The 15017-nt window shown below is 30.4% G+C and overlaps 1 protein-coding gene across 2 annotated transcripts in view; it reads left to right on the top strand.

The window, feature by feature from the left end:
• LOC107443771 (protein FAM107B) overlaps positions 1 to 15017 on the top strand; it is a 177128-nt gene that overhangs the window by 89425 nt on the left and 72686 nt on the right. The window contains exon 1 of one of the 2 annotated variants that reach the window (XM_043045645.2): positions 389 to 1789. The exons of the other annotated variant lie outside the window; for it this stretch is intronic. Coding sequence (XP_042901579.1) covers positions 1709 to 1789 — 81 coding nt within the window. The 5' untranslated portion in view covers positions 389 to 1708. Of the gene's footprint in view, positions 1 to 388; positions 1790 to 15017 lie in introns of those variants that run through there. 2 annotated transcript variants of the gene reach the window in all.

Below are 15017 nucleotides of genomic sequence, written 5' to 3' on the forward strand. Positions count from 1 at the left end.
AAATATAGCGTTTAATCTCATAATAATATTCCAAGAATGAAAATAAAATAAAAACTCGTTTGCCATCCTCTTTCAATAGACTTAAGCTCCCCGAGGAAGACAATGTAATTACACTCTTTTTTTATTCGTAAAAAGAATATTTCAATCAGCCAATCCAATTTCACAGTTGTGTCAATCACCCTTCGCGGATATGTTTAATAACTACCGATTCCAAAACCTCGCGCGCTCTTCATCTCTTTTGTATGTCGGGAGGGTAGAAAAAAAATCTCTCATCTCTTCTCCCTTCTAACAGAGGGAAGGGAGGAAAATCACATCACCTGGTATTGTGACGTCACACAATATTTTTCCCTTCTTCCCACACCCCTCGGCCAATCAAAAACGTTGTCTTGTATACCTTTGGCTCTTCTCTTGTTGCTCAGACATCAAACATTCGTTACGTTGATCTGACCGTAAGACCGGTTTCTCAGCACCGGTTTCCAACTCAGACGTTTCTGTCTCGGGGGAGCAAAACATTCTAAACAAGTCGATCTGGAACTAAGAAGTGTGGATATCTTTAATATCCGAGAAATATGAAGCAACGTCTGGACGTATTGAATTACAATCCTAAAGGATATCCATAAATTTGATGTGCTTAACATCCACGTGCGACACCAAAACATCCCTGATATTGTCTGCTCTTTCAAAAAATTACAAGATCGCCTGCTCATCCCATAGTTGGTATCATAATTTTATAAACGTTTTGTTTATGTTGCTTAGAACACATTTGGAAAATTTTCTTCAACAGGTAGAACTGTTAATCAGCATTTAGATTTGATCTGGTTGTATTTATCGTTAAATTAATAATGTAATATCTATTGGTTTTACTTTTTAAGTTTTTCAAAAACGTAGTTATTTTTTACTGTATACTTTTTTTTATTTTCCGTTTCCAAATTTGTACGTTTAATATGTCATGGACTGCTTAAAAAAAGATTTTTTTTAAACATATATTTGAGTAAAAATGTTTTTTCTCATAATATGCTAATATTAAAAACAAGTAAATAATCAATAACATGAAAGATTGATATGTTTCATATTAATTTCTTAACTTGAGTATTAAGCAATTGCACTAATTCTGTATATTTCGAAGTTAATTAAATTATTCTTGTTTTTATAAACAATTGCAAACGATTTTTTATTCTATAACTTTAGCGTTAATATTTGTTTTTCGGCGGTGGCATTGCTTAACTTTTTTTTCAAAACAGACATATTTTCTTGTCAAACTCAGGGACGCGTTTTAAAAATACAACTAATATATCATTTCTTAAAAGAAACAGAAAAAAAGAAAAAGAAGTTCTAAACGCAGCAGAATTGGAATCTGGTGAATGTTAGATAAAACGTTAATCCCAAGAATTTAAACGTAGCATACGACAAGAAAACAAGAGGAGGAAATTTTTACTTCCCCCCATCTGTTCTTAAACATTTTTATCTAGTGATAACATAAAAAGGGGGAAGGTGTATTTTCTGTAAGGGGAAAAACGGGCGACTGTATCGTCTTAAAGCATCCGGCCATCTGTAATTTGGAGTTGGATTTCACTGAAACCGGACGGAATTTTTCTTCTGAGTTTTGGAACGTATGTTGTGTGTGTTCAACAGGTGAACTTTTTTGTGTTATGATGAAGGAGTAGCAGTTCGTTCTATTTTGGAATATAATATAGGATTATCATTAAAAATGGGAAATAATGCTACAACAGTTTCTCTTCAAGAAACAACAGAAAATGGACATCATCACCATAAAAAAATTTTCAAAAAGGTAAGAATATTTCATATTTCCATCAATATGAATATGTAACTATAATAATCGTATTTCTTCAAATAACTTATTTCGCTATACTACAATTATAAATGTTTCACTGTTTAAGACTTGACGCAGAATTTTTATTAAAAATATTTTTCATACATTTTTTATTACTTTGTATTAATTTAGGTCAAAATAATTATATTTGGTATTTCAATAATTTATGAAATACAACGTGAAACATCGATGTCTTTTCTATGTTAAAAGCAAAATTTTCCGAACACGCATAACCTTCAGACAATAATTTTTCAAATTTGCAGTTATTTGGACTTAAGAAAAACAGTTATTCATCTTTGAAATTTCTATAATTTACAAAATCAACTATTGATTAAATTTCTGAATATGAATTTAAAAAAATTCCAACTACTTTTTTGGATTTTGTATTTCAGAAAATATAATTTCGATAATCTGGCAGATTTATTTAGCTATTATTAGACAGTTTCTTAAAACAAATAAATACCAAATTATATTTTTGCTTGTAATTAAAGTGTCAGAAAAAATTATATAAAAGGAACACAGGTGTCCCACCTGCGCCAAAGGGTTAATAGTCCAGTTTCCTCTTTCACGTTGCACAAATAGGGGCGAAAGCTAAATATAAAGCAAAACAAAAAACTTGTGAGACTATATTTTTTTTTTGTTTTTCATTTTTTATTTATTTATTTAATTTTTTGCTAGAGGAAGACAAGTATAAATAGTGATGAATAGTTTACAATTAAGAATAGTATCATCTGTGAAAATAGTGGTGCTTAATTTGTGCTTTAACTGTTATTTACTACTTTATAACTGTTAGTTAACTGTTGTTTAACTGTTAGTTACTATTCTTATGTTAGTTACTACTTTAATTTTGAAAAAAAACTCAAAGCTGTAATATCGAATCAAAATATGCATATTTATTTCTGTCATTGATATATTATCAGGGTTCCCACGATCTGGAAAATTTCTTAAAGTGGTAGCAAAATTGATATATGAAAAAAAATATATCTAGATATTTGAAGCAATCAATAAATATTTAATTTAAAATAAATATAAATGGGTGCAAAAAATAACTGAGGAATAATTCAATAATTCACAAATGAAAGATAAATTTTAGCAATTTCCAGTAGTCTTGAAAATTCTTAGCTACCATTCAAATATTTTTACCAGATCGAGGGAACCCTGCTTATAGTTGAAGCCGTCAACACGGAAGAGCTAGATTTCCACAATATTTATAGTGGTAGTGAAATAAAATTTAAGTAGAATATATGGGGCTAGTGTGCGCAAATAGAATGTTCTTTTTGGTAACACTGTGTTATACTTTCATGCGTTACAAGACTTAACATTGCTTGTAGCAAGTAAAAAAAACAAAATTTTTAGGATAGAAAAGTAACTTTTTAATTCTTGCTAGAATTGTAACTTTAGACGATTTTTATTCATCGTTTTTAACAATAAGAGATAATGTATTATGAATGAATAAGCTTATAACAGATTATAATAATCAAATTAAATTTAAAAAAAAAAGACAAATATAGGTTATAATAGCAAATTGAAAAACAAAGTTTTTAGGATAGAAAAGTAACTTTTTAATACTTGCTAGAACTGTAATTTTAGACCAGTTCTCGCGGTATTTGAAAAAATTCAACTGTAGGAGTAAATTTACATTAATGCTAGCAGTAATTTCTCATAATGAGATACGACTTAGAAGGTATTAATATCTTGATAACATGGTCTTACCATCCCTGCCAATTAAGTTAGACTGCACTAATTAAGTTGTAACAGGGTAACCAACCACACACCAGAAAAATTTAAAAACCGGTAAAAAAGGATCGATGAAACGAAGAGTTTTAACTACTTACTATCGAACGAAGATGTTCGTAGATTAAATATCAGTGTTACAAATCGCCTACTGAATTCTTAAAATCGATATGAAATTAACCACTTAACTTGTGCGCTCGAGTTAATTCGAGCTCTGTAAACAGGCCAGACAGTGCACACTCGAGATAATTCAAGCGGCGTTGTATTTTATGCTGCTATAATTTTTCACACTCGAATATAATCCAGAATTGAAAATAACAATGTGAAAGCTGAGAAAAAAAATCGTTTTATTGATATTTATCATTTACGTAGGATTGTAAGCTATAGCACTTATTTATTCAAGAATTAATTAGCCTTTTTTCATGGAACAAAAGCGCAGTATATCAAAATTGTCCGCCAAAAGAAAAGTTGAACAAGAAGCGGCAACAAATGGAAACCTTTGAGGAGATGGATTTGGACAATGTTCTGAAGTGTGTGTTTTTTTACCTTAAAAAAAAATTGAATTTTTTTTGGGTCGGTTTTTTACAAAAAATCTGTGCGTTAAGGCTAAGGGATTAAAGCCTACGGAATTTATGATAACCTCATAAAATATTTGTCACTACTTTTCAAATTTTTCCAGTCCCGTTTATACCTCTGTACCATTGAAATATGTTTAGATTTCCATGAAGTTTGTTTTATTTGTGATTTTAAAACGTTGCTTTTAATCAATTTTAATTTTATCACAACAAATCACTCTCGTNTATGAGTGTTACAAATCGCCTACTGAATTCTTAAAATCGATATGAAATTAACCACTTAACTTGTGCGCTCGAGTTAATTCGAGCTCTGTAAACAGGCCAGACTGTGCACACTCGAGATAATTCGAGCGGCGTTGTATTTTATGCTGTTATAATTTTTCACACTCGAATATAATCCAGAATTGAAAATAACAATGTGAAAGCTAAGAAAAAGAATCGTTTTATTGATATTTATCATTTACATAGGATTGTAAGCTATAACACTTATTTATTCAAGAATTAAATGTAGCCTTTTTTCATGGAACAAAAGCGCTGTATATCAAAATTGTCCGCCAAAGGAAAAGTTGAACCAGAAGCGACAGCAAATGGAAACCTTTGAGGAGATGGATTTGGACATGTTCTAAAGTGTGTGTTTTTACATTAAAAAAAAAAAGTTTTTTTTTTTTGTCAGTTTTTTTCAAAAAATCTTCTGCGTTAAGGCTAAGGGGATTTATGATAACCTCATAAAATATTTGTCACTACTTTTTAAATTTTTCCAGTCCCGTTTATACCTCTGTATCATTGAAATATGTTTAGATTTCCATGCAGTTCTCTTATCTGTGATTTTAAAATGTTGCTTTTAATCAATTTTAATTTTATCACAACAAATCACTCTCGTTGTTTGTTCTCGTTTTTGTTGTCACGTTCTAAATGATACTGATTAAATGCAGCGTGTGAATAAGGATTGGATTCATCACGAAATTTTTTTATGTTATTTATTTAAATTTTTTTTACTTATTCCGTGCGTGATCTGCCAATACGGAATGGTTAGGTTAATGGTTCCCAAAAAGTGTTCAGCGTAACTCTAGGGCTCCATAAACGAGACACAGGGGTTCCGACGGTTGGACTTGCTTGTGATATGCAAAAATCTAACTCCAAAACGCAACAGGAACAACATTCCTGCTAAGTTATCGGCATTATAAGATTTATCAAGCCGGGAAACTTCACGCCATTACGAAAAATATAATTAAATTATACTGGAAAACAATTTTATTTTGAAATTATATTTCTGTTGCATGAGATTTTTTTTAGACAAATAGATATTTTTGTATCGCTGATTTTAAACATGCAATCGGCTTCTCTCTCCAAGCTAAGGTTTTTTTAATGCCAATTTTAGTCTATTTTTTTCTAGAAATATTTAAATTAAAAATCAGGAAGTCGTGTTATTGTTGCGACTAGGTCACATGATCAAGATTGAAATTGCATAGGAACAGTCGTCATATGCCGCTAAGGGTACTTCCCTATTATAAAGAGTTTTTTTCGTGTGCAAACAGGTCATAACAAGAAAACGCTCCAAACAGCGTTGGACGATATTTCCGAGGATGGGTTGTTATGCAATTTTAATCCTGATGATACACCCTAACTTCCCTGAATATTGTCACAACATTTGCGCGACTCTCCCCTATATACATAGTTTTTAAACTTGTTACATTTCAACAAAAAATATCTTAAAAAAAGTATGACTTTAAGAGCAAAACGAATTTCATATTTGTAATCTCACCACCCGAACTAGGCAAAATCAAGTATTTGTATAAATACAACAAAAGTTTGTTTCTCACTGTTATGTAGGACAGAAATAGTTCATTGTATTCTCATAGAAAATGAGGTGAAGAAGATGTTTCAAGATTGTTGAACAACTAATTTTTAGGTGGCAAGGGCTAGTGAAATTGACTTCTTTGGCCATAATATGCTACCATATGATACCATAATATGCTTTTCATGCCATAATATGCTAGCTCTTAAGAAATTAGTCCTAGCTCCTGAAAATGTAAAACTTTGCTGATCCCTAGCTAAGACTGTTCGCCTTTATAAAAACTGCCATTAGTTGTAAAATCAAAAAATATAATAAAACTATACTTGTTTCTATGTACAAAATACTACTAATAGTTTTTGTTATGTCAAAATCTTTATTTGAAATATTATCCAATTGTTAAAGCAACAACATAACAAGTAGATATATTCTATCAAAATTGTTCCTTTAATCGTCGAATTCTTAAGAAATAAATATTTTAAGAAAAAAAGAACTTCTAAAGTGATTTGCATACAAATCTACTAACCTTAATTTGACTCAATAAGTAAATATTGACCATTGTCTGGGTTGTATTCCAATGAAGGCGAGAAGTATTTTAAATGGTCAAGGTTTTAAAAAAGCTAAATGATGTTTAATCGTCGAATGAAGGCCAATCTAATAACAGTTTATTAACTGACATTTCCACTTCAATGGTTCGAAATACTAATCCACGAATAATAGCGTCTTTAAATTTCGTTTCTGTTCGTACCATGGCGATATTTTATTTTATTTTGCATCCCCAACTTCCTGTTCTATTTAGGAAGACATTAAATAGTCTGGTCTTGTAATTTATTCCAAAAATTCTAAAATTATTTTTAAATTGAATCTATCTTTGCCATTTACCGTGTAATTGTGTATTTTAAGTCGTTTTTATAACCTTCTTTGTCGTTATTTTATTAAACTATCAATTACTCAGTTTGAATAGATTCGATTTTTATCGCTTGTTTTCAGAACAATTATTTTTATGTTCTGAATGTTAATGTTCATTTTTCTTCTTCATCCTTCATTTTAAACTAGTTTTCTGTTAAAAACGCCATTGTTTTGCCAAAGTGTTAATAATCATTATTATTGTTTCAAATGATTTTTAATAAAATTTTTCATAAAATGCAACGTGAAGCAAGTTATGTAAGTTAGAGCCATTATACTTTACATGAAGTTACGCAACATTTATAAAACATGCTCAGAAAATTCTAAAATATCAGTAAAGATAATTTAATTTATATGTATAATGAAGCATATATCTTCTGTGGTGTGCTACGGAATTTCCTACCAATCTCAATCCTATCAAAAGTTGTGTTTTTTTCGTTTGTTTTTTATTTACATAATTTGCAAAATTTTGGTTTTAAAAAAATCTGCTTCTACTCAGCACAACTAGAAAATATAATTTGCAAATAATGATATTAATTTAGAGTTTATGCAATATATCAGGGGTGGCGAACCTTTATACATCAACGTGCCATTTTTTCTAAAAAATTGTTTAATGAGGTCATAGACGTGCCGTCAAATAATTTTGACTTCATGATTAATGGAAAAATAATAATACTAAATACTATCAACTCAAAACTCTTTATTTACATTGGAAAAAAGAAACATTTTGTAATGTCTCAGTTATACGTGTAATTCAACTTAAAGTAACATCAGTGTGACTTCTGTTGTTGCAGATTAGATGACAAATAACTTAAATTAGGTTGTAAGATGGTAGTTTAAGCAGGACTGTTATTTATTTTTTGCCAGTTATTTATTGTTAGCTTGTTTTTTATGGTTATTAATTGTTTTTTAGCATTGATTGTTAATTTTCTTATTAATAATTGTTTATTATTTTGTGTGTTTTTTGTGAATTTTAATTTAATTGTCACATATGCTTTGTAGTGTAATAACATTTGTGCAACAACAATTCATAGTGTAATAACAAATGCGATCGGTGGCGTGCCCAAAATATTGTGTCACGCCATTGGTTCGCCATCCCTGCAATATATCATGAAGTTGCAATTTTTTTAAACTTAATTTGCAAATTTGTTACGGAATTAATCCTTTAACGAGCCATTTATTTCTAGTAACGGCAGAATAAAATATTTTCAAAATTGAAATTGGTGTATAAAAGAATTATTTAGCTTATTACATGAAACTAATTTAAATTTAACGCTTTTTTTGTTGATAAGTATGTTTACCATTGCCCATTAGCTGAACATAAAAAAGCAACAACTTTGACTTTTACTTCCTTTTATTTATAAAATAATACGATTTCTAAAACTTGCAAAATGAGTACATAACTTTTTGTATATTCCCTAAAACTGGCATGTGGTCACAAATTTTATTCAAACGTTAATAACTTCAGCTGAAGTTATTAACCAATGGCAGCCCAAATTAAATGCGGTAAAATAGTTTCCATGGTAAATATTCTAATCTCGGTTTTAAAAAAGGTTAAACAAACAAACAAAAAAATCTTTGACATTTTTTTATCAAGTGAAGGAAAAATTAATAAATAAAAAAGAAAGAATTTACAAAATGCTCTATTTATTTATCAAAACTACCACTTTTTGTACATTTGATTTTAAATTTTTTTTTCTTTGAAATTAACCAATAGCAACTTACACGGTTATTGATATTTTTTTAAACGATTGCACAATATTATAGTGAAAAGAATTTTTTTTAAAAATTAAATTATTTCTCCAACACCTTGTGTCTACAAATTCTTACTTATAAACATATGCTTAAATTATTGATTTTGGAGTGCGTGAAACAACTTTTTTAAACTTCCTAAATAAAGTTTTTTTTTTCATTAAACAGCATAAATGTCACTAAAAAAATTCCTTGAATTAACTATTAATAGAATATGAACTATTAGAATTAAGTTCGCTATTTTTCTTAGTGAGTAAAGATGTAAAATTTTTGTCCACTTATTACATTTTTAGTCGCCCGTGATGCCTCTGCATTTCTGGCCCTTTTTCCCATTTTTCTTGTAAATTTTAACGTTAAAGTTGACTGGAATGCAATTATTTGTTATTGTTGTTGCAATTATTTGGACAAAAATGCATCGCTACAAAAAAGAGCAGCCTTAGCTTGTTGTCTTCTTTCAAGTTTTCAAAAGTAAAAATTTCACCAACTCTTACGGCATCACAATTTAAGGCTTTTCTAGAGAAGTTGCAAATAAACTTTTTAAGGGCCGAGATAGTCTGGTTGGTAGGGCACTGGGCCCATGTCCAAGAGGTTGTGACGCCGGCCGAAGACTCCCCGTGTAGTAAATGGTGACTGATGCGCGTTAAATCTGTCGGGTCACAAAATCCTCCATGTTCCCATAACAAGTCATATCTCTGGGAGTCCTGGTCTAGGAATTTCCTTGTCTTCTTGATGGATTCAAAATTAAAACTTTACGGAGTTGAACATTAGTAGTCGTAAACCCAAAATTGGGTCGGCTGTTCAACGACGGTAATGAAATAAAATAAGCTTTGCAGGAGCTACGGTGGCTCAGGGGATAGAGTGCTTCCCAATGAGATGGAGATGGCATAAGTTCAATTCCCAGTGGTGGCTGGTTAATACGAATTCCGCTTTTGGCTCGAACCGACCACAGTGCTGAAATAAAATGTCATCAGTGGTAGACGGATCACAGGTTAGATTTCCCTTTCCATCGGGCTAACGGTGGAAAGTTTTCCGCTCCATGTAACGCAAATGCGAGATAGTTCCATGAAAAAGTTCCATCACCTGAACTTTATCGATAGTTCACGGTTCATCTATTATGAAATAAATTAAAAATTTATTTAAAAAGAACACTTTCCAAAATGTACGTTATTTAATACACGTAACCCGAAAGAAAATAAAAAAAAGTTTTTTCGCACTTAGATAATAAGAGTTCTTTATTGATATAACAGTTAAACTTTCAACTGTCTTCTAAATACTTATGCTAACATTTCTTAAACAAATACATGACTAACTCGTGACCAACAGTTTATTCACACTTTCACTGGCAAATGACATTCTCATAAGTTATCTTCTATTCTATTCAAAGATAGAACGTTTTTTCTTCCTTTGATGTTCGAACGCTCGCTAATATTGACTTAAACATTCATTTTCTTTTCGTGAAATTAATTTTTTCTTCTTCTTTAGAATTTAACTTTGAAACATTGTTCTGGGAGAAAACCTAAAAGGTAGTAGTAGGGGGTCTTCTGAATTGTTCTTTATTCAACGTAAATTAAGAAGAAAAAAAGAATCAAAAAATGATATTGCATCCTGGCTTACTGCCATACTTTACTCTTGATGTCTGTTTTCTTAGTGAGTTATGAAAGTTATTTATACGCACGGTAAGCGAATGTAATTGTACTTCGAATGTTTTCACAACGATAAGTAAATATTGGTGACCTTGAAACTCCTGTTCCATTCGTCGAATGTCTATGTTGCAACCGATGTTCAAACACCGTTAAAATTTCAGGACGCTGACGATGGGTTTTCAATGAAGAACAAAATAATTTATTATTTTTGGCAGGAATGTCAGCGGCAGGTTTTCTTTTTGGCACTAAATTGTCAGAGTAGTTTTGACTTTTTTTTCTTCTTCTTGTCCTAAGTATAGAAATAGTTAGGTATTAAATTTTTGAAGTTAATCTTTGTCGAGGTGCCAAGAACGCTAAAAAATTTAAATATTTTTGATTTTGTATCACACAAGTTTGTAAAAATTTGTATGATTTTTTCAGGTTCGTATGATTCTTAAAAAAATAATTATTTCGTGGTGACACTTTCCTCATAAAGCAGTTGCATATTTTCTTGTAATGATTATTCACTTTATATCTTTTATTTGTATACGTTTTTTTCTAATTTTTTTTCGAAAAAAAAAAACGTATCTTAGTCTTAATAATCGAATGAACTGGGCAGCTCACATTTCCAGAAGGAATGATGACTCAAATTTAAAGAAAATCCTATTACACAGACCCCTAACGAACAGGAAAAGAGGTAGACCCAGGCTGAGATGGCTGGATTTAGTTGAGACTGATTTCCTTACTCTAAAGGAGAAAAACTGGCGAACAAGTGTCAAAAGTAGAGAGAAGTGGATTCGAATGCAAAGGAAGGCACTGGCCCACCCTGGGCTGTCTAGCCAGATATGATGAGTCTTAATAAATTGGTTTTGTAAATTTGATTTTTCGAAATGCAGTTATTATTGAAAAATACTTCTGAAGAAATAACGTTAATACTGCGTAATGCAAACTACAGATGTGCGTTATATTTTTAAAGTTCTTAACAAAAAGTAATTTTGCAATCGTTTTAAAAGTGGGTCAAGAGGTAGCAGCATCCAATTAAAAAAAATATTCATTACTAAAAATTTATTCATTGTGCGTTAGCACTGCCAAACCCATTTGTCCCTTTTTGTCAATGGGATCCCTGCAAGTGACGCAGTATGGATATCTCGATCCTGATTGGTTGTTGAAATGTGGCATTTGTTTAAGTTAGCAATTGTTCTTTCCATTCTATTTCGAGTAAGCAAACCCGTCAAGTATGAATACTCTTAAGTGAGTCATTCTATATTCTTTCACTAAATATTTCTTACTTAACATATATACAGGCACGAAGCCATATAAAACATTAAAAAAACTAATTATACATGGAAGTTGCCAGATACACAAAGCTAAATTATAACACCGTTACAATAAAAGACACAAACAAAAAATAAATCTAAGTGAAAGACGTAAACAAGAGATTACATTTTAACAAATTTGATGTTCAATTGGGCTCAGTATTTAATTAACTTCACGTTAATTAACATTCTGACTTATGTGTTGAAACTTAGCTCAACTTTAACACGCCATTTTGCTTATAAACGATCAGCTGTGACTGACGTTATATATCACATGTGTGGATGTTTTGTCATCTTCTTTTGCTTGAAGTGCAAGTACCCGATTTGTCCATATAACTATTTTGATGATCAAGTCGATACCTGCATGTGATGTCATCGTAGGCATGTGATGTCAGCATTCACTTGACGTCGTTCACAGGTATCCAATTAAATCTGATTTAAATCGCATGGTTACAAATAAAATAAAAGATTTTTAAGAAATACGTTTTTACATTTGAAATCGTCTTCTTTAATGACCTGGAAAGGGAAAAAGTGAGTTTTGTGCGAGTAGCTGATTATAATAGCTATCATTAAATTTAATCTGATTTTAATAGTTATAATATTTATCATTAAATTTAATCTGATTTTAATAGTTATAATAGTTTTCATTAAATTTTATGCTTTTAGAATATTTTAAACAAACACATGACGTCCTTGTAGTACGTCATTTTATGAAACTTTTTGTTTAATTATTCCTTTAAAAAAATTTCTCTGCAATGTAGCTTAAAAAATGAAATCAGAATGTTACGTTAAATAACATCAGAATATATATTTGTACCGAAAAAAATAAGTTTTTATAGTTTGCTTCATTTTGTTTCCTAGATTAGCATATTGAATAAAATCCGGTATTTTCTAACAGTTAGTTGCAGCATTTTGCAAAAATATGATCTAGAACTTTGCTTAAATTGTCTTAAATCAGAAGTAGTCAGAACATTTTTTTTCTGAATAAAATTGAGAAGGCACCCTGAATAATTTAATTACTATTATTAACTTATTGTAATTGCTTTTAACTAATTTTTATAAGGGGCAGATAAAAGAAAGTCTCTTAGTTCGATCATTTTTTTTATTTTAAAAATACAACTGCTATGTTAAGTAATGACTATACCAGTTTTTAAGGATCTATTTTTTTCTTCTTTCAAACGACCATTGAAATATGTAAACATTCAAACAACGTAAGGATGACGTTTGTTAGACGTACACTTAACGTACACTAATGCGAGACGATAATCTGTTGCGATTAATTGTCACTTCACACTTTTTAGCCATATATTATCACCTAACTACTTAACCAATTGCTAACCAAATGTAACTACTCCTTTATGTTTGAATATTTACTAACCAAATCCAAGGGAAAACATGAAAAAAGATATGTTTATATTTCTTTGTAAGTTATGAAACAAGAAATTAAAATTATTCGCAAGCAACATTTTGCACTCTAAATTAGGATTCATGATACTCGTAGTTCTTGCGAGGATGTTACAGAGACGGAGATTTTTTTAAATTTATTTATATACATTTTCTTTTGTCTCATAATAAAGCAAAATAAATTCGTCAAACGAAGTGAATATTCTCCGTAAATAGAAATCAAGATACAAAATTCCAATTAAAGGAAATTCAAAGGTACAGTCCTTCGATAAAAAAATATTTTTACCAGTTATGACCTATTTAACGTTTCCTCGTCGAATATCTTTTTTTTAAATTTTTTTTTTATCTTTGGATTCTTTTTCACTGGAAGCGGTGTTCTTTACAATCAAAATAGAATTCGACACTGTATGCAAAAATCGAACAAAAATACATTTCTATAAAGAAGCGATTTTAATTCGGAATATTTTCATTCAATTCTTCACATTTTCCTTCTTATTGAATATAATAAAAGAAAAAAAGTTCTAAATCTGGAAGGAGAAGACAAACACGGCCAGTTCTTTAAAGAAGCTGTGTTGAGTCAGCTGACACCGTGTCACGATTCCATCTTTTCTGCACGATCCGCCGGAAGTCATACTTCGTTAAGAGAAGTTAATAAAAGGCGGAATAGAAGAGGGGCCCATTTAATCAGCTCTTCCGCTGTAGTTAAATAATAAAATGACGCTGTTTTCCAAAAAAGTGCTTAAATGGCACATTATTAATTTCCACACGAAGTTAATTACATAGCAGTTGTCTACATAGATGCTTGTAAAAGGTTCTTTAAGAAATAAATAAATAGTGATAGCAGACGATAAAAAGATGCAAATTGTTATAGCGCGCAGAATTAAAAAGAGAACACCTATGCAAATTTGGATTAAATGTTAGTAAAAATTTTAACTAAGATGCGATCTATTAGTGGACGGGAAAAACTTTTCATTTCAAATTCTCCTTACATCCATTGGTTATTCAAATTTTAAAGCATAGAAAAAGTCAATTCAGATAAACGTAGAGCAGTGTTTCCCTAAGTGTGGTGCAATGTACCCCCAGGGGTACGCATTCTTTACGAAATATCTTGCAACAAACGAAAATTGCAAGAAATTTTATTTAAAAACAGAGCTAACCATGAAAATTTACGATTACGTATTTTTCTTTTGGCTATTTTTTGCAGAATTAACAGTTAATAATTAGTGGTGTCAACAGCCAGTTGTGATTTTTAACTTTTGTGCAATTCTTTTGTCACAGCAGCTGTTATCACAGCAGCTGTTATCACAGCAGAAACAATATCATCCTTCTCACTGATGCAAATAAACTTATTTACAAAACATTGTACCAAAAAAGAAAAATAAACATATTTTTTTAAAAATACACTCATTTTTTTATTAGTGGTTCACAGCATTACGAAAAATTTAGAAAGGGTACGCAAAAGTCATAAGTTTGGGAGGCACTGACCTAGAGCAACGGTTTCCAAATGGTGTTTCGTGGTACCCTAGGGTTCCTTGAAAAAGTTGAAGGAGTTCTGCGAGTTAGGACTTTTTTTTAACATTTTTGAAACGTAATTTAATTTAGATCCAATCAGTAATCCATTTTTTACCTCATATTTCGCTTCCATTTGCGATATTATTTTAAATAAAATACCAATAAAAAAAAGCACTTTTTTTTTTTTTTGAAAAAAAAGTACAAACTTTTTCAAATAACCATGTATTGTGAATTAACGATGAAAGGGTCATGCATTTATTAAATATTGCTTTAGTATATCACCCATCGCTAACTATAGGTTAGCTATCAATTCAGTTCCACTTGGATAAATAATCTACTTGAAGATTAATAGTTGGGAGGTATACAATTTGTAAAATCGTTTTCAACGACTGTACAAGATGGCATCCGTATAGCAATTAATTTTAGAAAAAAAAATTTTTTTCTTTCTTTACCCATAGTTTAAACCTCAGTATTTTCTGAATTACGTTCTTCCAAAATCTTTATTTGTTCAATTTTGTGATTGTGCGACCTTAAAAGTTCATTCACATCCGAGTTTAATCCTCTCAGATCATG

Source organism: Parasteatoda tepidariorum, chromosome 2 (genome assembly GCF_043381705.1).
Source record: "Parasteatoda tepidariorum isolate YZ-2023 chromosome 2, CAS_Ptep_4.0, whole genome shotgun sequence".
Classification (NCBI taxonomy): domain Eukaryota; kingdom Metazoa; phylum Arthropoda; class Arachnida; order Araneae; family Theridiidae; genus Parasteatoda; species Parasteatoda tepidariorum.